Here is a 22,857-nt window from a genome sequence, read left to right as displayed (position 1 = left end):
TACGACGAACAGCAGCCATAGAGTTAACTAGACGCTGACGCTGCTTTGTAATCTGGCGAAATCAGACGACTCTGGTTCGATTCCAGCCCTGGGCACTGGAGGCCTTGGTCACTTTTTCTTTCATGTATCTATGATATCTATTTCAGTTTATATCTTGGTCGTCGACTGTACTAGCCCCAACAGACCTCGTATCGCACAACGTCGAGACTAGGGTGCAGATTAGTGGAGATGACTACTAATTATCATTTTAGAGATTCTAATAACAATATTGGCACTTGTTTGTCAGACCATCTTTGCTATAACTACGAATAAGACTCAATTCACAAGTGCTTCTTAGTAACAAGCAGGCTTTACCAATAAAACAGTAAAACTTGGAGACTACGTGTAATGAAAAAATATATATAATTGACGAATTATTAGGCCATTAATAAAGGCACTTGGTTGTTTTAAAAATTTGCTTATAATTCGGTAAGTGTGCGTCTTTGAATTTCGAATTACAAAGGGTGTAGCAGGATAGCCTAGGAAAAATTGCCCCCAGCGATTTTGGGCCGAAACTGTAATCAAACGATGACTTTTGGGGAGGTTATACTCTGCACAAAGTTTCATCCCTCTGTTACCCCCTGGGGGTGAAAAACACCCGATTAACCCCAAAACTGTTTTAATTATTTTTTCCTAAACTATGAAAGTGACGAATTTCAAATTTCGTACAAATATTAATAAGACTAAAAGCTATGTGCTAAAAAAATATTAACCCCCTAAACATTGAAATTCTTGTAAAAAAAACAAAAATAAAAAAAGAATCAACCTGTATATCAAGTTTGGCTCATGGTACCACACCATTTTTTTTTTCAAAAATGAACCAGTTTATATTCTACGTGATACAAAAGTTTCATGGACCTACTCCAGAAGGAACATTGCGAAATTAATATGTATTGGCTCTTTGGTGCGTACTATTCATTGAACTCCCACTAAGAGCCTTGCATTATTAATAAACAATGGCTTGCGATCGGACCGCTGCTCGTGCCCGATTTGAAAAAGGTGGGGATAAAGAAGTATGAATCAAACTCATTTGTATTTATAAAAAAATTTTTAGGGTTCCGTAGTCAACTAGGAACCCTTATAGTTTCGCCATGTCCGCCTGCCTGTCTGTCTGTCTGTCTGTCCGAGGCTTTGCTCCGTGATCGTTAGTGCTAGAATGCTGAAATTTGGCATGGATATATAAACCAATAAAGCCAACAAAGTCGTACAATAAAATCTAAAAATTTAATTTTTTTGAGGGTACCTCCCCTACACGTAAAGTGGGGGTGAATTTTTGTTTTTTGCTTCAATCCTAGAGTGTGGGGTATCGTTGGAAAGGTATTTCAAAACGAATAGGGGTCTTCAACAAACATTTTTTGATTAAGTGAATATATTCGGAGATAATCGCTCCGAAAGAAAAAAAAATGTGTCCCCCCCCCCTCTAACTTTTGAACCATAGGTCCAAAAAAAATTAAAAAAATCGTGGAAGTAGAGCTTAAGAAAGACATTAAATGAAAACTATAGCGGACATGATCAGTTTAGCTGTTTTTGAGTTATCGCAAAAAGTTTCCCCTTCATAGTAAAAAGACATACTTTAATTAGGTACTGATTATGCAAATTTGCCTATTTGTTTAACTCACGTGAAAGGTACCGTTTCATCCCTTGGTTAACAATTTACTATACTTTAAGCTCCAGTTTAGCTTATTGTGACGGAAGAGTAACTACGGAACCCTACACTGAGCGTGGCCCGACATGCTCTTGGCCGGTTTTTTTAAATTATTTTGTTTTCGGGTCCGAGACGTTGCGTATTAAGCATGATACGAGTATAATGATTAGTAGCTACGAAATAGTACGTTTATTTTAATTTCGCAATGTAGTAGGTCCATGAAACTTTTATATAATATAGAATATAAATTGGTACATTTTTGAAAAAAAAAATGGTGTGTGTACCATGAGCCAAACTTGAGATCCATGTACAAATGTTTGATTCATACTTCTTTATCCCCACCTTTTTCAAATCGGGCACGAGCAGCGGTCCGATCGCAAGCCATTGTTTATTAATAATGCAAGGCTCTTAGTGGGAGTTCAATGAATAGTACGCACCAAAGAGCCAATACATATTAATTTCGCAATGTTCCTTCTGGAGTAGGTCCATGAAACTTTTGTATCATGTAGAATATAAACTGGTTCATTTTTGAAAAAAAAAATGGAGTGGTACCATGAGCCAAACTTGATATACAGGTTGATTCTTTTTTTATTTTTGTTTTTTTTACAAGAATTTCAATGGTTAGGGGGTTAATATTTTTTTAGCACATAGCTTTTAGTCTTATTAATATTTGTACGAAATTTGAAATTCGTCACTTTCATAGTTTAGGAAAAAATAATTAAAACAGTTTTGGGGTTAATCGGGTTTTTTTCACCCCCAGGGGGTAACAGAGGGATGAAACTTTGTGCAGAGTATAACCTCCCCAAAAGGCATCGTTTGATTACAGTTTCGGCCCAAAATCGCTGGGGGCAATTTTTCCTAGGCTATCCTGCTACACCCTTTGCGATTGTGCGAGAGATCGCTATAGCCATAAACTGTTGTTCGACAGAACGGTTGGTTCCGAGACGAACGTTTATTCGAAATACCGATATCGCGATAATTTGTTGCTCGACAGAACGCTTGTACAACACAACTGTAGTGCGATAAATTATAGATCGACTGATCTACGATCAATTTTGCAATAGCGATCTGTCGTACAATCGTTCATCGCACGTTTTAACTAATTTGAAGTTCAAAGTCACACTCCTTTCGCAACGGTAAAAAATATATTTACTAAAGTGCCTAATTTTAATAGAATTTGGTATAAAAAAGGACCACAACTTACTCTAAATAAATCAGCGCTGTTTAAGTATTATATGATGATTAAACTGATGAAGCAATATGTTAAAAGCGTTATGTGACGGTAGCGTCAAGTCTTCTAGAAACACACTGAGCACAAAACAAAGCTGTGACAGTGGAGGAATGTGTTCTCAAGGTACAAAGGAATGTTACTGCTGATGCAGTCCGTGAATATTCATTTAAATATTGATGATTTCTTGATAAACATTAGCAAAAAAAAAACAAAATTACATAATCAAAATAATTTGGAATCAAGAACCATAATTAAGTTTTATATTAATTTCTTCCTTATGTTATTAGATAGATATTTTTTATTTATTTTCTGTATGAAAAAGCTTTTGCCATGTTTTGGCATTATTTGTAAATAGCTGTATTGAAATTGGAATGTGAATAAGTTTCGCGGAAATACAATTGTACTTATTTCATTGCGAGGTAAGTTATTGAAACGGGAAAATAAGGGTCATTTAATGATTATCTACACTGATTTTGAGCTAGATGTGTCTAAAAGTTCACATCAAAAGACTGATTTGGTATAATCTGGAACAAGCTTATAAAAACACCGGAGGAAGCACACGTAGGAATAAATTTCAGGCAAACAAATATGACTATGAAACGGCACGCCCTTATAGTATTATTTTATGATGTAGAGTAAGTCATTTTCTACATTGAATTACATTGTATTTTTATAAGGTTCTTCCCGAAAAAAGTCAGGAAGCCGGCGTACCATCATTGGAATTTTTCGCCATTTAAATCGTTTCATAACAGTCTGTAAATTTACGGAAATATACGGATAAGAAAATAAACATATTTCTGCAATTTCAACAATAACAATCAGTAAAAAATCACACAAAGAACATTGCACATCATAATACATTTATGTCCTACGCATAACTTCCAGTATTTTTATAAACTTAGGGCTCATCTAGTTGGTCCAGTCCCAGTCTAGTGACCGAATCCAGTACTGGAATGTTAATGGAATAATGTAAACTGGCACTGGAAATATGCTCATTCCAGTCCAGTGATTGGATTGATGATGGACTTTTTGATTCCAGCTTGCCCAATGCAGTGCTACTGGAATAGTGTAGACAGCCAATCCAGTGCCAGTTTAAACGTTAAACAGTGAACACGCATTGTTGTTTTCGGTAATAGCCTCCATACATTCAATGGATGATGATAATTACTGGAATTAACGTAAACGATATGATCCAGTCCAGCACTGCTTTCGATCACTGGACTGGAATGCTACTGGAATAGATGTGAACGGGTCATTAGGATAAGTACATTCAAATCATGAGGAAATTTCGAAATTGGTATGGGCGATGGACCAATCGCGCCAATATTTTTCAAAATTTTGCCAAATATCTAGTTACAAAATTAGTTTTTCAGAGTATAAAAACAATTAAGATAGATTGATTGATGTGCGATAGGGTAGGGTGGGAGCGATCGGTCAGTAGTAGCTGGGGCGGTCGTCGCGGGGAAGGGAGGGCAGGGAGGGCAGAGAGGGCAAGGAGGGCAGGTAACTCACGGCGGGCACGGGCGGCCGCTCCAGCCGCGACTCCAGCGCCGCCAGCTGCTCGTCCAGCCGCAGCGACGTGCTGTCGAACCCGCAACCTGCACAACCACCAGGAATATCAGCTGCAGACATACTTACTTCTTCATACACTAGTCTCTCGGGGAGATGTAAGGAGGACTGGCATTTTTATGCTCACCAACAGACACAACTGGCGAGGAAGATTATTATACGTTGATCCACTTCATTAATTTATTTGCATGGAAATATGATATTGACTTTTAAGTATTTTAAACTTGTCCTGTCAGTAAATTCCAGGCAGTTAATCGAAGCGCCAGTTAAAAATTATTAGCTCCAGATATTTAATTGTGTCGTTCCGTATAACATAGAGGGACTTTACATTTCAATACATACCTCTGAGCTAAAGGTTTGGTGACATATTTCGTTTGGGCTCGATGATTAGAAGGGGAAAGCCCAAAAAGTGTTAGCTGAACAAAAATGACATCCATGCAATGATCTTACAAAACAGGATGCCGAAGTTCGCACGTCGTACAGGAGAAAAAGTCTGAAACTTTAACTACAACCCTGAACCACTACACGTATTATGCAAGAGCAAAAAAGAGCAATAAAGAAATTTCGATCTTCGCCTTTCGCGATAAACCTGAGCCTGGGTTCCGAAGCAGCAGCTGAGGATGCAGTCGGGATAAACCCTAAGGTGAGAAAAAGCTCTAGAGAGAGGAGGCTCAGCATCAGCACGTACCGCTGCAGTTCTCCTGCGGCGAGTAGTTGCGGCGCAGGTGGCGGTAGCGCGCCGGCACGCCGCCCACGCCCTCCGCGCTGGAGAACGACGCGCCCGACGACAGGCCCACTGCACATTATATCAATTCAATTAGTTAACCCTTATCCAGGCCGCACCAATCTACAAGGTTTTCCAAAAAAGATACAAATTTATTCCAATTAATCCAGTATTGACGACAATAATTTAAAGACAAGTCACATTTTACGAAAGTCCAATATAATTTCAACCTTAATTATTATTATATTGGCGCGTATGTGGTCGATAAATCATACTATGCTCAGAAAAGGAGAAAAATGAAGATGATGACTGTTGGAAATGAAGTAAAAATTTAACGCAGAAAAAGAAGATCGCGAAATGAACAAATGAATATGAAAAAATCAACCGTTAGTTTTTTAAACCATTACAAAAATAAATCGTTAATTTTAGGGCTTGTTGACGCTAAGAGTCTATTGCGGTTGGTTTTCAATGTATCATAAAATATCGAATCTGCAATGACCTTCAGGGTTATAACCACGCATCGTCATTTTATTTTTTTATGATAGAAAGACAAATTCAGCACAATTGGTTTAAATTTCAAAAGAAGTTATCTTCATCATTTAAATATAGGCGTATTCTAATTTTAATAATAAAATATAAATTAGATCTGCGTATGGATCTGTCATGTATCAAAAGTGACGTTTATAATTTTGGTAAAAAATATTTATTTGCTGCTTTGGACGATAAAACGATCAATATTTCTTTTAGCTTGGGCAGTGCCGGATAAGTCAAGAAGCAAATTCGGCACTAGGGCTCCATGCTTAGGGCACCTCAAAACCAAATCATCAGATTCGTTCATCAGAACAACCTCGGAAAGACGGAGTATCATAGTAAAAAAATTCTTAGGGCATAAAACGATCTTTAACTTGGGTTCGAGTACTTCAATCTACAAGTTTTACAACACTGGTTAAAACACATTACCTAGCTCCTCGCGACTGGAGTTGTTCCGCAGAGAGGCGCCACTGTCGTAAGCGGCGCTGGTGTGTTTCTGCAGCACTTTGATCATCGCATCGCGTTCTGCCACCTTGGACTCCAACTCCTTAACCCTGCAAATAATTAACAGTTTTATCACTTGTATGACTTTGTTAAGATCTTGTAGGTACGTAGGATGTGATCTGTCTTAATGATACAAAAATACGTCACTATTCTTCGTGTTGTTGTGTTAATACTTAAGCTCTTTCGACAGTGAGATACCTGCAAATTCTGAACCATAACTTTTAATTTATAAAAATTGGGGAACGAGTTTAAATTACCCTAATTCCTTATCCGTATACATATTATAAATGGTGCAGTACTAAACGAGAACTTAGTTCAGAGAATGATTAAAAAATTCCCTGTATTTTGTGAAAGCATGACTTTGATATACCTGCTCTCCAGATCAGCTAGTTTTTTCTGCGCTGAATGCAGCTCGTCCATGTGTCGGATCTTCTCGCTGCGGGCCTCGGCCATCAGCCGCTCGGACTCCGCTGAGGTCTTCTCCAGAGCAGCTATTTTTGCGTCTCTGTACACATATAAACTGAATTTAATACTGAAAAAAGGAGTATTAAACAAACAAAAAACTAAATTTGAAAGAATTTTCAGGATCATAGACTTGAATACGACGACGCCGTTATTATGACTTAAATTCATGGTGTGGATAACATGTTATTTGAACGTACACAAGTAATTATTTAAATGTGTATTTTGCCTAATTTCATCAAAAATAAATCATATATTCATCGAAGCTGTTATTTCCCTAAAGCCGTCCCTTCATGGCGACCCTGCCGTTTGTAAAGTTTGGCTACGGTAAGTAGTTTTATGTATGATAAAAGTATAACTTGGGTCTAGAGGCAGCTGAGACGTCAGTCTGCCTCAACGCCGTCTCCTCGAATGTTACAGGCTCCATCTTGTAGTTGAGGTTATCTGTGACTACAGTTTTACGTACTTAGTTATGGAGGCGGTGGAGAATTTGATCATCGAAGCTTTTATTTCACTTATACTCCAGGCCTCCTTACATGGCGACCCTGCCATTTGGCGAATTAAAAACGCAACTATTAGTATTAGTGTAAGGCCTGAGTGGACGCTCGATACAAGCGTGCAGCGGGGCGGGGCGGGCGGCGTGCATGTCAAACAAAGGACACTCGTACTAGTGTCCCGAGTCGACGCTGCATATGGTGAATGTCAAGCGGGCAAGTTTGCGGGCTATGCAGCGGCGAGCGGGGCGTCGCGGACAGGTTCAAACCTGTTTGAGATTTGCAGCGGTGATAAGAGCGTGCAATCATGTCGTGCGAACAAATAATTATTGAAATTCAAAATAAACCAGCACTTTGGCTTTCTTCTCATACCTTATACAAAAATAGAATCTATAAAAACAAAATATGGAAAGAATTAGCAACAAAACTGGATATGGAAGGTAAGTAAAATAATTTATTTTCAATTTTATTTCATTAGCTATATTTATGATACATTACAAATTACAATTATTTTTTAGAAATCAATTTTGTTACTCCAAAAATAGTCTGAAAACTGATCACGCACACGTCTTGATTCTAGGGAAGAACTGTTATTTCTCCTGGTTGGGTGATTTGGTGGAAATTCGTTTTCCGTGGAAAGGCGAGATTCGTAATGAATATCATCACTACGACACTGGGACCTTTTTTTGTAGAAAACCAACGCATTTTAAGCCATAAATTCTCTTCTAAAAAGAAATTGAGATAGTCGTCTGACATCGACGTCATCGTGGATGCGTCCGATTCCCACGAGCGGTGAGCGTGCACTGAGGCCAGTCCGTGAACGCTATATCTCACGCTCGCCCGCCCCGCTACACGCCCCGCCACGAGCGTCCACTCAGGCCTTACACTTAGTAGTTTTAGATAAAAGTATTACTTGGGTATGGAAGCAGCAGACACAGCCGCCTGCCGCAGGGCCGCCTCCTCGAGGTAGCGCTGCTCCCACTTGGCGCACTCCCCCTCGAGCGCGAGCAGGCGCTCGTCTCGCTCCCGCAGCTGCCGGCGCAGCTCCGCCTCGCCGCCCGCGGTGCTCGCGCCGCGCTCGCCGCAGTTGCACTCCCGTTTTCTGGACAAAAATATTAAATCATAAAGACACAGAATAAATATAGAAGTGCGTTCAGATTTGCGAAAGGCTCGCTAACTGTAAACTAGTAAATAAATAAATCATTATTAATAGCTAGTGTGTGTGTGTGTAACTAGTAAATGAAAAAACCCTAAGGAACCCCAAAATTTCGGTTGGGAAGACCGTCATAGGACAACAACTCTCGTATTTTTATACGTACTTCGCTCAGACAAAGTGAGAAAGAAAAAGCTTCGCTCCTTCTGTTCTTCCGACCTTCTGTTAGTGGAGTATGTGTACAAAGGCAAGAGTTAGAAGCTACGAAAGAGCTTGTAGACGGTCTTACCTGATAGACTGTATTCTCCACATAGGTACACCCAGCACATCGTGTGGATGAATCGCGAAAGAGTCATTAGCAGCCCATTCGCCAATCTGGATCAAGATGGAAACTGAGATAGAACAATAAGACCAAGCTCTGTAGTTCCTTCTTGCCCTGAATTTCCGCTCGGTATGTTCGCGGCGGTCGGAAGCTTGTTGAAAAGACAACGCCCGCTGCAGTTACATAACACGTTTCACATGGCGGCCCTGTCGAATGAGACCAGCCTCAAGGTCTGTAGTTTCTTCTCGAGCCGCGCCCTGAGTTTCCGCTCGTTGTGTTACCAGTCCGTAGTTTGTCGAAGAGACAACACAAGCTGGAGTTACGTAACTCCACCTTACATGACGGCCCTGTCACATGAGACCAACCTCAATGTCTGTAGTTCCTTCTCGAGCCGCGCCCCGAGTTTCAGCTCAGTGTGTTACCAATCCGTAGTTTGTTGAAGAGACAACACACTCTGAAGTTACATAACTCCACCTTACATAACGGCCCTGCCGAATGCGACCAACCTTAATGTCTGTAGTTCTTTCTCGAGCTGCGCCCTGAGTTTAGGCTCAGTATATTATCAATCCGAAGCTTGTTAAAGACACAACACACACTAAAGTTACGTAACTCCACCTTACATGGCGACCCTGCCGAATGCGACCAACCTTAATGTCTGTAGTTCTTTCTCGAGCTGCGCCCTGAGTTTTCGCTCGGTGTGTTCGCGGCGGTCTGAGGCTTGTTGAAGAGACGCCAACGCACGCTGAAGGCCCATGACGCGCTCCACGTAGCCGCTTGCGTGACGACACTAAACAATATAATAAAAGTTACTTGTGTCAGTACATTTTGCATTTAACTAAATATTGGCAAGGAATCAGTATATGGTACGAAAATAGCAAATATACCTCCTCCTCGAGGCGCACGACGTTGGCCTGCGCGTTAGTGAGCGCCGTGTCGAGTATGTCAATATGCGTGCGCTGCTCTTGCAGGGTCGCTCGTTGGGCTGCCATCTCTATTTCTTGTCTTTCTTTACTGCAAGCCAGCTCCTTGTCTATAAACAAACAGAAATATTCATTTAAATAGTGAAATATTAACATCAAACACTTTTAGCTCCTTTTGTTCGCCTAACCTTAGGCATACGCACTGGCGCATGCTGTAACTTGTCGGTTAGGTGTGTAGTTAGTGGCATCTTCATTGGTTTAATATTATTATTTGTAAGAATTATTGTTTGTGCCCATATAAACATTAAATCGATCAACTAAGTTGCGACCACCCTCGCGACGCGCCTTCGTAATTACTGATGACAAATGCGCATAGGCCCTTAATCCGCGTTTTGTGTCTTTGAGAGTTTGAAGCAATCGGCATAAAACATAATGCCATAATAGGGTGGCAAAGCGGGCAAAACGCCACGGGGGCCCTAAAACGGGCTTCTGGAACGGGAAGCCCGTTTTAGACGGCCGTTTTGACCGAGTGGTCGTAACTGCCATTACCCACAATCGTCACAGGCTTCTGTTGGTATAGTAGCTACGCCACTAGCTAAAATATACTTACTCTGTGCAATGAGCTGTGCGATGAGCATCTCCCTATTTTGCAGTTCCTTCCGCAGCGCCTCCGCGTTGCTGTCGCCGTCGGCACGCACACCCGCCGACAGCAATTCCACCTGCACATATATACAGCGTATTTACAGCTATTCAAGATTTATATAGCAAATAGTGGCTCTCTGAGCTATAGACCTCGCGAAGCCCCATAGCTCAGCTATTTTGAAGAAAAATCTAGAACTTAGTCGAAAAAAAAACCTATTTAATTATCGTACCTGCTCACCAAATTTGAAAACAATCGGGTGAGAAATGCCACCGGAGGAGAATAGCCGAATACGAAAGCGTTTTTGCTGAGGCTAACACAAATATCAGTTATCAGTCGTTCCAGTTATAGTTTGGTAAGAATCGCGTGTCAATGAAAACAGGCAGAGAGAAATCATACTGTCTTTATCTTATGCCCTTATTATAACCCCAAAAAGAGGCATGAGGAGTTTTTTTTTATATTGTTACTGCCAAAACTCGTTTGCCAGACTGTAATCAACAATAGGGACGGTGCGTGTTGGACGGCTACCGTCCTGTGGCCTGAATAGGAAATCAAAACTTATACGAAAGTTGGCACGAATCGGAATGAATGCAAAAAAACCACGTGTGTATCACATTAACCAATTAAATGGTGGCTCTACCTGTATACCGAGACAGGTGTCGGTGTCACTCATATAATGAAAGTCCCTTTAAATGGATTGAATAAATACGAATTAGCTTGTAAAGCAATAAAATGAGGCTACCTGCTGCTTGAGCGCGCGGTTGAGGTCGTGCAGGCGGCGGCAGTCGGCCTGCAGCCGCGTGCGCGCCGCGCGCTCCAGCTGCTCGCGCCGCGCGCACGACCCCACCAGCTCCTCGTGCGCGCACCGGACCTTCTCCACTTCCTCTTCCAACTGACAAACAAACATTCATCAAGCCAGGGAGCCGAAGGCCGACCAAGGGAGTTTAGTGCTTAAACACAGAATAATGGTGTAAGTATCTTAATTGGGAAGGCCGAAGTCCCATAGCGTCCGAGAGAGGCTCGCTTTTATTGTTCAAGCGTAAGTTGGACATAAGAAAAATATGCGGCTAGGCTTTATTTGGCACAAAGCCGCAATGATACTTCCACTAGTTGTACTATTGGTTACGGAACTCAGTTAGATTGAAAGATTTAATATTCACTCTTTATTTGTGTAAAACTCGCACCTATCTGTTGATCTTAACATCTAACGGGTCTGACCCCAAACCGTGCAAAGTTATCCTTGGAACGAGCAATCACAACCCCTTTAGCACCCCTCCCGCCCCTCACCCCTTTCTCAAAGTTTGGTCACTTGCGTAGCGCACAAAATGACCAACATTAGGCTTCTATAGGCGGATTTTTGTGTCCGTATATAAGCTACGTTAGCTCACGAGCGCCCCTAAGGTCGTTTGCATCAAACCGTTCAAAGGGTTAAGTACAGTCAGATGCACAAACAAATGGCCTTACCGGGATTTGTATTCGTGGGCCCCTGCCGAAACTGGTCACTACCGAATACCTGCGGAGTTGTACTAACCTTGTTGGTCTTGGAGACGCGCTCGAGCGCGTCCCCGAGCTGCCTCTTCAGCTGCTGGTTCTCGGCGGCGAGAGCGTCCAGCACGGCACCGAAGGCGTCGTCCGGCTCCTCCACGGAGCCCTCGCCGCCGCTGCACCAGCCCGACGACTCGGAGCCGCCGGGCACGGCGCGCACGCCCGCTGTAGTGCCCACACTGGGGAAGAGGATCAGTTATCCATAAGTCCAGAGTCCAGGACCGGAGACTGAGGTATAGAAAACGAGATATGTTTAATCACATCTCAAAAAAATACGTCCCTCAAAAAATTCTGATTGGCACTGCCAATGCTGTTTTGCTGTGCAGTTAGTTTTTAGGTTAGGTTAGTATTTTTTGCTGATTATTTAAATATCAAGCATTGAAAACTGAATTTGTAGAAAAGATAAGTCGTAAACTGGAAACCCAACCGCTCCGCTTGCTAAGCTTGGGTTTGCCCTTCGATTTCCGTTCGGTGGGCCCGCGCTCCATGCTCGGCGTGCCCCCCCCCCCCCCCCCCCTTTGGCGAATTGGTTGAGAACTTACCCAGTGAGGTCCGGCTGCGACCGACTCAAGCTAAGCTTCTCCTTGCTAAGCTTGTTGGGTTTGCCCTTTGATTTCCGTTCGGTGGGCCCGCGCTCCGCGCTCGGTGTGCCGGCCACCTCTTTGGCCAGGTGTTTGAGGACTGATGATTGGTTGAGGAAGTCATCAGGGATCTCAGTTATTTCCTGTAAAGTAAAAAAAGCTATGATTTTTTTCCTAAGCGTAACTTTTTGCAATCATCTTCAAGTAACACACGAGGTCTGAGAAATCGTAGGAGCGCCCAAATTGCCCTTCCCTTCTCTGGTGTGAACACCCCCCCGTTTAGTCCTATTTTACCCATGTTTTCGTTCGCGAACTGTAGAGATTTTGCGTAAATATGATGTTGCCAAACATTCAGTTCATACCAGTACGAATCATGGTAAAAAATGCCCTTATACTTATATATGCATTAAAAAACCGTAGATTTTCTTACCTACCTCCTCAACCTAGTTAGTTCAACCTATCGGTTAAGTAATGGGTCTAATAGCCCCTAAATACCTGCTTAGTAGAAAGATTGCACGCCATCTATTGAGATTACACTAAGCTAAAAATTTAGTAATATTTCCAAAACTATTCTAACCTGAACAGAATGATCGGGCGGACTAGTGTAGATCCTCTGCCCACCAATATCAATGTAGTTGGCCGTGGTGGTAACCGCCTGTTCCTTGTGGACCTTGGGCAAGGGTATGCCACTGGGTTTCTTAGTTTCCGCCTTCTTTAACGTGTGATATGGCGAGGATTGAGTTGTGGTGTGCTTCACTTCGCTGCTGGTTCGTTCGTGTTCTCTGTGGAATGTTCATTTTGTTCAAGGTCGATGTGGAGAAGATCGTCTACAAGCTTTTTCAACGCTTTTAACTGTAGTATTTTGTAGACAGAAGGTCGGTAGAAAAGACGGAGTGAAGCTCGTCGTTTCTGTTTGTGAGTGACGTACGTATACAAATACGAGAGTTCTTGCTCGACGACGATCTTCCCTGCAATAACTTTTATATACCGGTCTTCAGCACATTGATCTTACATAATATTTGAGCGGACCCACTATGGCAACATACTCCCGAGAATTGACGTAAGCACTAGTTCTTATGAAAGTGCCATCTGACCTTCCTACCCACGAGGGAAACTAGGCCTCATTGGTTAAACAGGCGCCTTACCACTACCTTAACGCTTCAACCAGACCAGAGAAATTTTAGAAAGCATTTTGTGTGCCAGCCCAACAGATAGCACAGGTTGTACAAATCGTGATTTACCCATTGATGTACGTAATAGGGGTAGATGAGGTACCAGGCGCTCGATCGTGAGCCACAAAATATAGGTTCCGGGACCTATATTGAATTAGTCGTACGGGTGACGCTGAAGTGTCAACATTGTCATCAAATTCGATAAAATATTGCCAAAGAATGCCGTGTTGCGCCTTTTTCCAGTGCTTCAATAGCTCCAAGCACAAAAACAAAGCTCACGGTATCACTTTTCATTCGTAAGTACTGTTATAACATTTGAAAACATAATTTTTTCTAAATAAAATTAAAAATTTCCTTGTTATTGAGTGAGCGCGACAGCTAAATAATGCATTACCCATGTGAGTAACACGTTTATCCGAGTGTCAAGTAGGCCTACCCACTTCATGCATTGTAGAGTCAGCAATTTTTTTTATAAATAATGCAACTTTTTAAATCATGTGCTCCTATTCCTTGAAACTATAGAATGTAACCGGTTTTTATTTTAATATACGAATAACCGGTTGTTAACCAAAAATTCAGTTTTTCTGATAGTATTGTTAAAACAATATCTTGCATTAACTTGAAATCCAAATATCGGGAATAGTCCATCAAAAATTACTAAATAGTACTTGTACAACAATAGGAAAACTATGGACAACATTTTTAACGAGAGCTCGATTTACAATTTTAATATGCGAGTTATAGTGTAGTTTTAAGATGTATTTATGTATGTTGAAAACTGTGTAAAAATATTTAGAACAGATATTAGATCAATCAAATTTAACCTTTTATCATAAACAAAAGAAATAAATAATAATCATCCCTATTTGTCAAGTAAAATGTATGATGACTGGTCTGGCCTAGTGAGCAGTGACCCTGCCTATAAAGCCGATGGTCCCGTCCCGGGTTCAAAGTTCTAATGATGGAATCCATGAAGAATTGAGGGAACACTTAAAGTCTTATAGGTACACATATAGTGATTTTTGTGGTTTTTGTTTACAAATTAAGCATTTTCATCCAAAAACTGGCAATTAGTGTAGTGGAACTGCTGATTATAAACAGAACGAAACTCCCTAACTACGTATTTACCGTTTGAGTATTTGTTTTAATTTGTCCTCTTTGTAGAGCAACTAAGGTGATGAAAATGAAAACGATGAAAATCAGAACGAATACTTTAAATTGAACATTCTAATGTAAGGGCACGCTGCCGTCTCAAATCGAGAAAAGTGGGACATTGCTAATTTCGCCTTCGATAGGGAATGATTTAAAAAAATATAACTTTTTGCAATTTTTTTGACTAAAAATGAGTATGAACGTTAAAATAATTAAAACTATTATGTTTAGAGAAAAAACTTTAACTTGTTTCTATTTTAAAACGAGCCGCAGCAGTGGAAATGCCTAGCGTTGAATTGTGAAAATTAAAAATGATGTTCGGTTTCGTTTTTGATACAATTTTTTTCTCTCCATACATTATAATTTTCCTTTTTATACCGCCCTCTACGCATATTTTTTTTAATTGTATAGATAAACTATCGGTTTTACATATAAAATACATACGGTTTTACATATTTTATTTAGTGTGTTAGCGAAAAAATAATTGTTTTCCATAAAATAAATAAAGTGCCTATTTATTTTAATTTCGTATATATTCTATAAATATTTGTTTCCTGACGCTACCTAATAAAGACCGACGTTGAAGGCGTTTATTCCCATGACTTACAACTTGTCCAATATAAGTGAATCCGTATACGTATCGTAGCTATGAATAAACAAGGTTCACACTTTTATATTGGTTCTCTTGAGTCGTGCGCTCGGTGAACGATTGGAATATATAAATACCAGGAGTAACTACGAATTACCAGTGATTACAATATTGGCTCTTGTCAAGCGTACCTGTCTTTTCCGAAAAACCATCGGAAGTGAAACCCTGAAACCTCGAGATCCCTATCAACTGAGATCATATCGTTATACTGGTTTTCTCGAGGCGACACGTTAGTTGAACATAGTGAATAGTCGACCAGGGTTTCAGAAGTTAAAAACGAGGGTCAATTTCATGCTTTAAAAATATGATAGTCAATAATTTGATATTAATCTCAGTGTAACTCGCTCGCTCAGATATTTGCTTGAGAGAGACGGTCTAAGATTAGGTAATATCAAATCATTGATATTTTTTAAAAATCGAAATGATTTAATATCACTTTAAGACGACAATGTAAGAAGTATGTACGTCTCGCCTACACATTTGTATAATGTTATTAGTTTTTCTCTGTTGCACCTCGAGGAATACGCAAAATATAGGGGTCTCGCTTGCGCAGCACTGTTAACTATATTTGGTTATCCTTGTTGCTCGTTGTGCACATGTACATTATAATGGTGTGTAGTATTTGCAAATGTATGTGTGCTGGACCAGATTTTAGTTTTGTCAACTATTAACGTCACATATCTACCCCTTTTACTTATATCAATGGATTTACCATTGGGATGGAATTTATTTTGTAAAGTGATCTCAACAAGTGGAACGAAGTGCAAAAAGATCTCAGCGGACTCGGCGCCATTGAAAGGACAGAATCGGCTTCGGACCGAGAAGCATGGCGGTATTTGCTGCCGGATTCTAAGATTGACTTCGGGTCGTTGCGCCGCGCCACAAACCAAAGTGGGAAAAAAGACTGAGGAACTTACCGAATAGGTGTCGGCCGCGCCGGCCATGGGTCGTCTTGGTTGTGGATGATGAGCGTGTTGTAAGATGAAGAAGACACGTCGAGCGAGCTCCGGTTACTGTTACCGCCACCCACGGACTCTTTCAGGGAGTTGCGGTTGCTACCGGTCACACTTTCCTGCACAAAATACCATTACGGTTAATATAGAACCTACTCATTTATGTGAAGAGGTAAGTCTAACACAATAACTGCCAGTGCGAGCTACGCGCTATCCTTGTAGCGAATTACGTGGTTTATCCACTTTAAAGCGAAAAGTACCCACGATCTGAGAACCGCTGGCAATGAATGTGTTAATCTTGCGAGACATGCGTGCCAATAGCTAGTGAAGAAGACGCAATCAATCGGGATAAACGCTAAAATGTGAGAGGTCAATCTAGAGCATCTTATTCAAACAATCATCAGTATTGCAGTTCATTGAAAATAAGGGTTGCGGAAAATACGTACCCTAAATTCGCCTATAGTACATAGCTTCGCCTTAACTAACATTAAATCATAATTCCACTACAAATTATATCATAAGATTCATAGGCTTTTTAAAAATTTATTTATTTATTTTAACTTTATTGCACAAATTTACAAAACAAGAGTACAAATGGCGGACTTAACGACTTGAGGCATTCTCTACCAGTCAACCATTGTGCTGAACAGAAAGAGTTAAGTTTGGTGCAGGATTGTAAAGAGTTGATATAGAAATAGACAAGTCAAGACTACTATGATACTATACTTACGCAAATATACATTTTAAATATACCTACATATATAATATATACAAATATAGATACACCTATATAACATAGGTTAACATAAAACAGACAAGACAAAACAAAAAAAATGTTACGTACAAAGGCGAACTTATCCCTAAAAGGGATCTCTTCCAACTAACCTTTGAGAAAATGCGATACCACCTACACCTACCTACATTTAGGATTTGGAATGACTTTTGGTATAATTATCATACAAAAAAATTGATATTGCGAAGTTGGGGATTCTTTGGCATCCATACTCAACCTAGTAATATATATTTTTTAGTTTTAAACTATATTTACGCAGCTCTCTTCATTGTGAATTCAACGTTTCTTGGTAAATTTATTATTTGGTTTAATATTTTATTTGGGTGACGTTGGGCACAAACGGTGAAGTTTGGGTTCCCTACGGTAGATACTTTTGCCAACTCTGATTTTCAATGAATTGCAACCTTGATAATGGGGTTTGGTCGTAACTTCTACGAAAATTTAAACAATATTGAAGTAATGTTATCAAGACAAGTGTTACAGGCAGTTCCCTATGCCAAGGCTACATAGAGATAGAAGAGACAGCCAGCGCAGTGGCTCCATACAGGGCAAAACATCTCGGATCTTCGAGAGATCTCCCCGAGGTCCTGCTCAACATAAAAGGTTGAGGAGTTGGGCCTGCCAGCAGCAGACTAGACCACCTCCCACCCTCCTAACGCAAAATAGGCGCTTAGTCATCAAGTTTCGGAAAACTGCCTGAGCTACGATACTATAGGTAACTAATCATCCATAATTTTATAACAAATCAGTAATAAATATTAATATACTGCAAATTGATTTTGCGGCCCAAGTTATCACAAGTGACTATTATCTATGGGTGAAACGAAAATTTATCATTTGTTGCTAACTTCTGGACAATTAAATATTTTTTAATTTTAGATCACCTTCAAGGAATTCCTGTTGTTATTATTATTATTGTTCTGGGTCTGCGTTTCCTGTCCCTGCGGCTCGACGCGCGCGGTGTGGCGCACCACGTAGCGCTCCTCACGGGACAGGTTCTCGTTCGACGTTGAGACATCCGTCTCGCTACCGGACAAACTTTGGGGAAACCCACTGGCCACTGAAAGGTAATTGTACACTCTAGTTACTCATATTTTGTGAAATAACAATTGAGACGCCATTTACAACACACTTTATATTATGATATTTAAACGAGTATACATGTTAATTCAGTAAAGGATATTGCAAAAATAAAAAAACTCGACAATCCGCCGCCGCTTATATATGTCGCTGAGAACTCGTATCGCGCGATATGTGCAGAGCAGCGCCATCTACCATGAAATTGAGTAAACTTTCTTGCTTGCCGCAACATTTAATGTACTAATTTAGTATTATAATTAATGCCATAGAGAAATAAGAAGTAATAGAGTGCTCACTCCATACATCAGTTTTGGTGGTTGGTTTGGTTTATTATTTTCGCAGTACCAAAACTGATGTATGGAGTGAGCACTCTATTACTTCTTATTTCTCTATGTTAATACTGACAATACCTGCCAAAACTCACTCCAGCATGAGAGTCTATTAAAGAAGACTAACAACCCCCATACACCATGAGAATCAGCAATGTTGTAGATTAAATTAAATAATAATTTGACATTTTAGTTGTGTTTGAAAACTAGAAATGCCACGAATAGTGGTTTTGGCCGAATACCGAATATTCGGCACCTCTCTCGGAAGTTCTGAATATATGTGAGTACAGTTTGAGTCACATTTATCATGAAAACTGTTCACCAACAAAGCACAACATTTGCTAACATTTCATTTTTGTTGCTCAGAACTAGTGAATGAATACAGGGTTCTTTTTTAATAGTTAGCCATACGGTAATATATGTATAAGTTGCATGTTACGAATAGACCCCAAAAAAATGTTAGTGAAATATTTTTTTTTTGTATATTTTTCAATTTGTTTCAATTTGTAGCCTCTTTTTGAAATCCGAATTTTAGCTTTGCTTAGCCACTGTAACTTAAACCTTGAGGAACTGAATCTCAGTCACTCTGAACTGCCCATTGCATTATTAAGTGCGCTTGTACTGGTGCGCTTGATAAGCAAGGGGACTTAGATTAAACACGTTTGCGATGCCCTGATTGGCTATCCCATTTCTAGCATCCCTTCCTAATGTATTGTGCTTGCTATAGTATTGCACGATTCGAAACAAACGAGTACAGTGACCATATTTTTTATTTTGAATGTCAAATAAAAAAGTACCACTTTTTTTTCAAAAATGTGTTGTACTGCTAATCTATAATGACATTCAAATATGGCTAACGGTTCAAAAAGAATCCTGTATAGTTAGTCAATCAAATCTGGCCCATAATAAAAATCAACGAATGTGCCGCAAAAAAAGGTAAGGTTGTATTTAACAACTTTCCAAGAATATTATTTTTGTGTAATTTTTCATTTTAGGTACCTAAATGTAACAGATGTTTGGTATTCGGTCGAATAGTAGGCAATATTCGGCCGAATACCGAATATTCGGCAAAGTGGCCGAATACGCCGAATACCGAATATTTGTAACATCTCTAATGAAAACTATACCAGTACTACCACCCTACTACTGCTATTTATAATTTCAAAACATAAAACTTGGACTACAGTGGAAACACAGTTATAGGTAGTCACAAAGCAGATTTAAAGCCTAATAAATGCTAAAAACTAGATGGCGCCATTAAATAGTATATCCAATAAAATTAAAAACAAGCTTTTTCATAATTAGATTAGTGATACAACACAGTTTACCATAAATTTCAAAAACATCAAGAAACTATTCCAAATTATAATACTAAAAATAGATATCTAACATAATTTGCACAAATAGCCCTTTGGCAGTGGAGTTTTTGTATATGTACTAAGGTGTTGGGATTGTTCCAATAAAAAGTTCAGATGGTAACAATAATTAATGTATAATAAAAAAACTAAACTAACACCAATTACAATAGCAAATAGGGAGTGATATACAATCATCAAGCTCAACCTGAGAAAATAGGTACCATAAGAACACACGGGAGCGATATAAGATTAAGCTCAACCTGTGAGAATGGGTACAAGACAACTTGTAGAGTCGACGTCTGACTAAGATCTGCCTCCTGGAAGTCAGGAGGCTATTTTAATTTTGCAGGTATCAGGATAACAGTACAGGACCGATAATGGTCTTGCACATGTCTAATCTAAGTGTGTTCCCACTCTGGCTACAAATGAGTTTATTCCCTTAGTTTAACACAATGGATAAGTGCTAACAAAGGAAAGGCAATATATTTTACAAGCTCATCCCTATAACAGTCTATAATAAACAGTTATAGTTACGTTTGCTATTAACTAAAAATGCACATTGCATATAGCGGGAAAAGCTAAATTAATATATTATTTATTTAATATTATCTAAGGTTGGGCGATACATAGGAATACGTGTATCTAGGTCAAATAATATCTTTCAAGGACCAAATGGACAAAGAAATCGAAAAAAGAATATCATCCGGCTGGAGCAAATACTGGTCACTTAAAGAAATCATGAAAAGCAACCTAGGTATACGAATAAAAAGCAAAACTTTCAACACATGTGTCCTTCCGTGTCTAACTTATGGCTGCGAAACTTGGTCTCTTACTAAAAAACAAAGAGATAAACTTGCAAAGTGCCAGAAAGCTATGGAGAGGAGCATGCTCGGGGTAAAACTACAGGATAGAAACCGCAGCTCTGACATAAGAGCTAGAACAAAAGTAGCAGATATCCTCACTCACATAGATATGCAAAAATGGAGGTGGGCAGGTCACACTATAAGATGTAAGACAGAAAAGTGGAGCCAAAGAGTTCTCATGTGGCACCCTACAGACGGGTCAAGATCGCAAGGCCCTCAAGTAACAAGATGGGAAGACAAAATTATTCGTACAGTGGGACCACTCTGGACAAGGGTGGCAAGAGAGAGAATATACTGGAAGGAGTTGGAGGAGGCCTTTGCCGACAGGCACACTGAACTAAGAGACTTCATATGATAATTCAAGACTATCAAAAAGAACAATCATGTTCAGAACAAAGGGCTATATAATAATAATAATAAAGGTTGGGCGAATGTAGGATGCAGTCCATAAAATTAAAATAAACATCCTAGAAATATAAAATAATGCTCATGATTAAGAAGTCAAATTAACATATAAATGTGAAAGTGAACAAACAATTTTAAAGTGCATGATGCAATTTTTATTACTTTTGTCATCATCATCAGCACAATTCCACAAAGAAACCGACGATAAACTATAAACAGACAGTGAACACACTAAATTGCCTTTTAATTCAGATAGCAAGGACATTCAAGATCATATCAATTCCATGATTCATAACTCAAGATTCTTGTTTACACAGAGTTACAAAATAACATCACACATACCAGTTGGTTTCTGTGCCCTCGGAATGTTCTTCGTAAACGAAAGGAATCGGCCGGTTGGTCGCATGGACCCCATGATATCTCTGTGCAGTGAACAACAGATTTTAATACAAAATCATATTGCACTGCATCTAAACTCGTCTTTAACGCACACCACTTCTCTCAAACGTTATCCATTTAGTATCTGAAAGCGAAATAAGTTACGCTAGTATAATAAACATCGTTGTAGAGCATAGAAATAGAACACAATAAGAAGCAAAACGTCTGGACAAGGATGTCACATAACATCGGGATTATTTATAGTTTGCAAGTAAATTTAAGCACTGTTCTCGAAATGATAGCAATGAATCGACAAAATCATATGTATAATAAACACTCACAACGTTTTTAAAGAGCAGAAATAAGCTTAAAATTGGTATCACATTTACTATATAAACTTTTGATGGATGGGGTCAGGGCAATTATTAGTAATACCAATCACAAATTATATTTTTCTACTAAAATAAAATACAATTTGGAAAACACATTCAAAATCCACTTTTACAAATTTAGTAATTTATAACTTGTAATTTTTAGTTATTTGCATGATTCTGATTTTAATTTGATGACTTTTGTATATTCTAACTCGTATTTTAGCTGGCCATTATGCTGTCAATATAAAAAACTAATATAGTATTAATTGTACGACTTGGCAACACTCGCGTAAGTGTCATTGAATAGCAAATTCTTCTTGTTCTGAATGTAGTATACAGGTGTTGTGTGTATTCTTGTAATATTATATTATATATTTACGCCTCGTAAGTAATTTTACAATTTAAAAACATTTTAACGATTAAAGTTCAATTTAACACTGATTCAAAGTATTGTTTATTTTAGGCAATATTATTTATTAATTTGAATATGTGACTTCATAGTGTGATGGTGTGACATACATTTGTATTGTATGGCTGGCTAGAAAATTTCTTTAGTTTACGAATCGTACGCTAAGTGGCGCTAAATCCTGAAACCCGCTATCAAGGTTTGTTAACTTTAAAGGTTGTAGATTACAATCATTATATGCTCTTTGATTACCAATTATCAAAAGATGAATACTTTATTCCACAATAAAAATAAGTACAAATAGCGGACTTATGATGATGATGTTCAAAAACTGATGTCAGTTGCATTTTATCGACAAGAGTCATTGGAAAAAAAATGTGTTTGATACGCTCAAGATTCCACTTTTCGAACCACTCGCTACGCTCGTGTCGTGGTTCAGTTGTGGAATCTTTCACCTTCTCGAGTATCAATATTAGTGGTTAAACAACAACTTTGCCCCTTGTAAAAAAATAGTGAATTGTGTCACAAGGAAACAAAATTACATATTTACGGCGTGATAACGCCCAAGGTGGAAATAATTTTGCT

The 22,857-nt window shown here is 39.3% G+C and overlaps 2 protein-coding genes across 2 annotated transcripts in view; both read right to left on the bottom strand.

Moving 5' to 3' along the window:
* Positions 1-22,857, bottom strand: part of LOC133520763 (GTP-binding protein SAR1b) — a 356,904-nt gene that overhangs the window by 190,403 nt on the left and 143,644 nt on the right. The gene's annotated exons all lie outside the window — the stretch shown is intronic.
* Positions 3,086-22,075, bottom strand: LOC133520727 (angiomotin-like). Its single transcript, XM_061855344.1, has 16 exons — positions 21,834-22,075; positions 21,457-21,637; positions 17,964-18,139; positions 16,251-16,405; positions 12,938-13,142; positions 12,322-12,503; positions 11,766-11,958; positions 10,977-11,126; positions 10,205-10,313; positions 9,559-9,704; positions 9,322-9,461; positions 8,113-8,301; positions 6,614-6,748; positions 6,169-6,293; positions 5,173-5,280; positions 3,086-4,513 (listed from the first exon to the last, which is right to left on the bottom strand). The coding sequence occupies exons 2-16, from the start codon at positions 21,527-21,529 to the stop codon at positions 4,350-4,352; spliced, it is 2,250 nt and encodes a 749-aa protein (XP_061711328.1). The 5' UTR covers positions 21,530-21,637; positions 21,834-22,075; the 3' UTR covers positions 3,086-4,349.

This window comes from Cydia pomonella, chromosome 8, assembly GCF_033807575.1.
Source record: "Cydia pomonella isolate Wapato2018A chromosome 8, ilCydPomo1, whole genome shotgun sequence".
NCBI classification, from domain to species: Eukaryota; Metazoa; Arthropoda; class Insecta; order Lepidoptera; family Tortricidae; genus Cydia; species Cydia pomonella.
Note: the sequence above shows the minus strand (reverse complement) of the source record. Positions and strands in the feature narration are given on the sequence as shown.

Coding starts and splice junctions, on each gene's coding strand:
- LOC133520727 (XM_061855344.1), bottom strand. CDS start 21,529: ATGGGGTCCATGCGACCAACCGGCCGATTCCTTTCGTTTACGAAGAAC. Junction 10,314..10,976: donor ACCGCGCGCTCAAGCAGCAG/GTAGCCTCATTT, acceptor ATATATGTGCAG/GTGGAATTGCTGTCGGCGGG. Junction 9,705..10,204: donor CGCACAGCTCATTGCACAGA/GTAAGTATATTT, acceptor GTTTGTTTATAG/ACAAGGAGCTGGCTTGCAGT.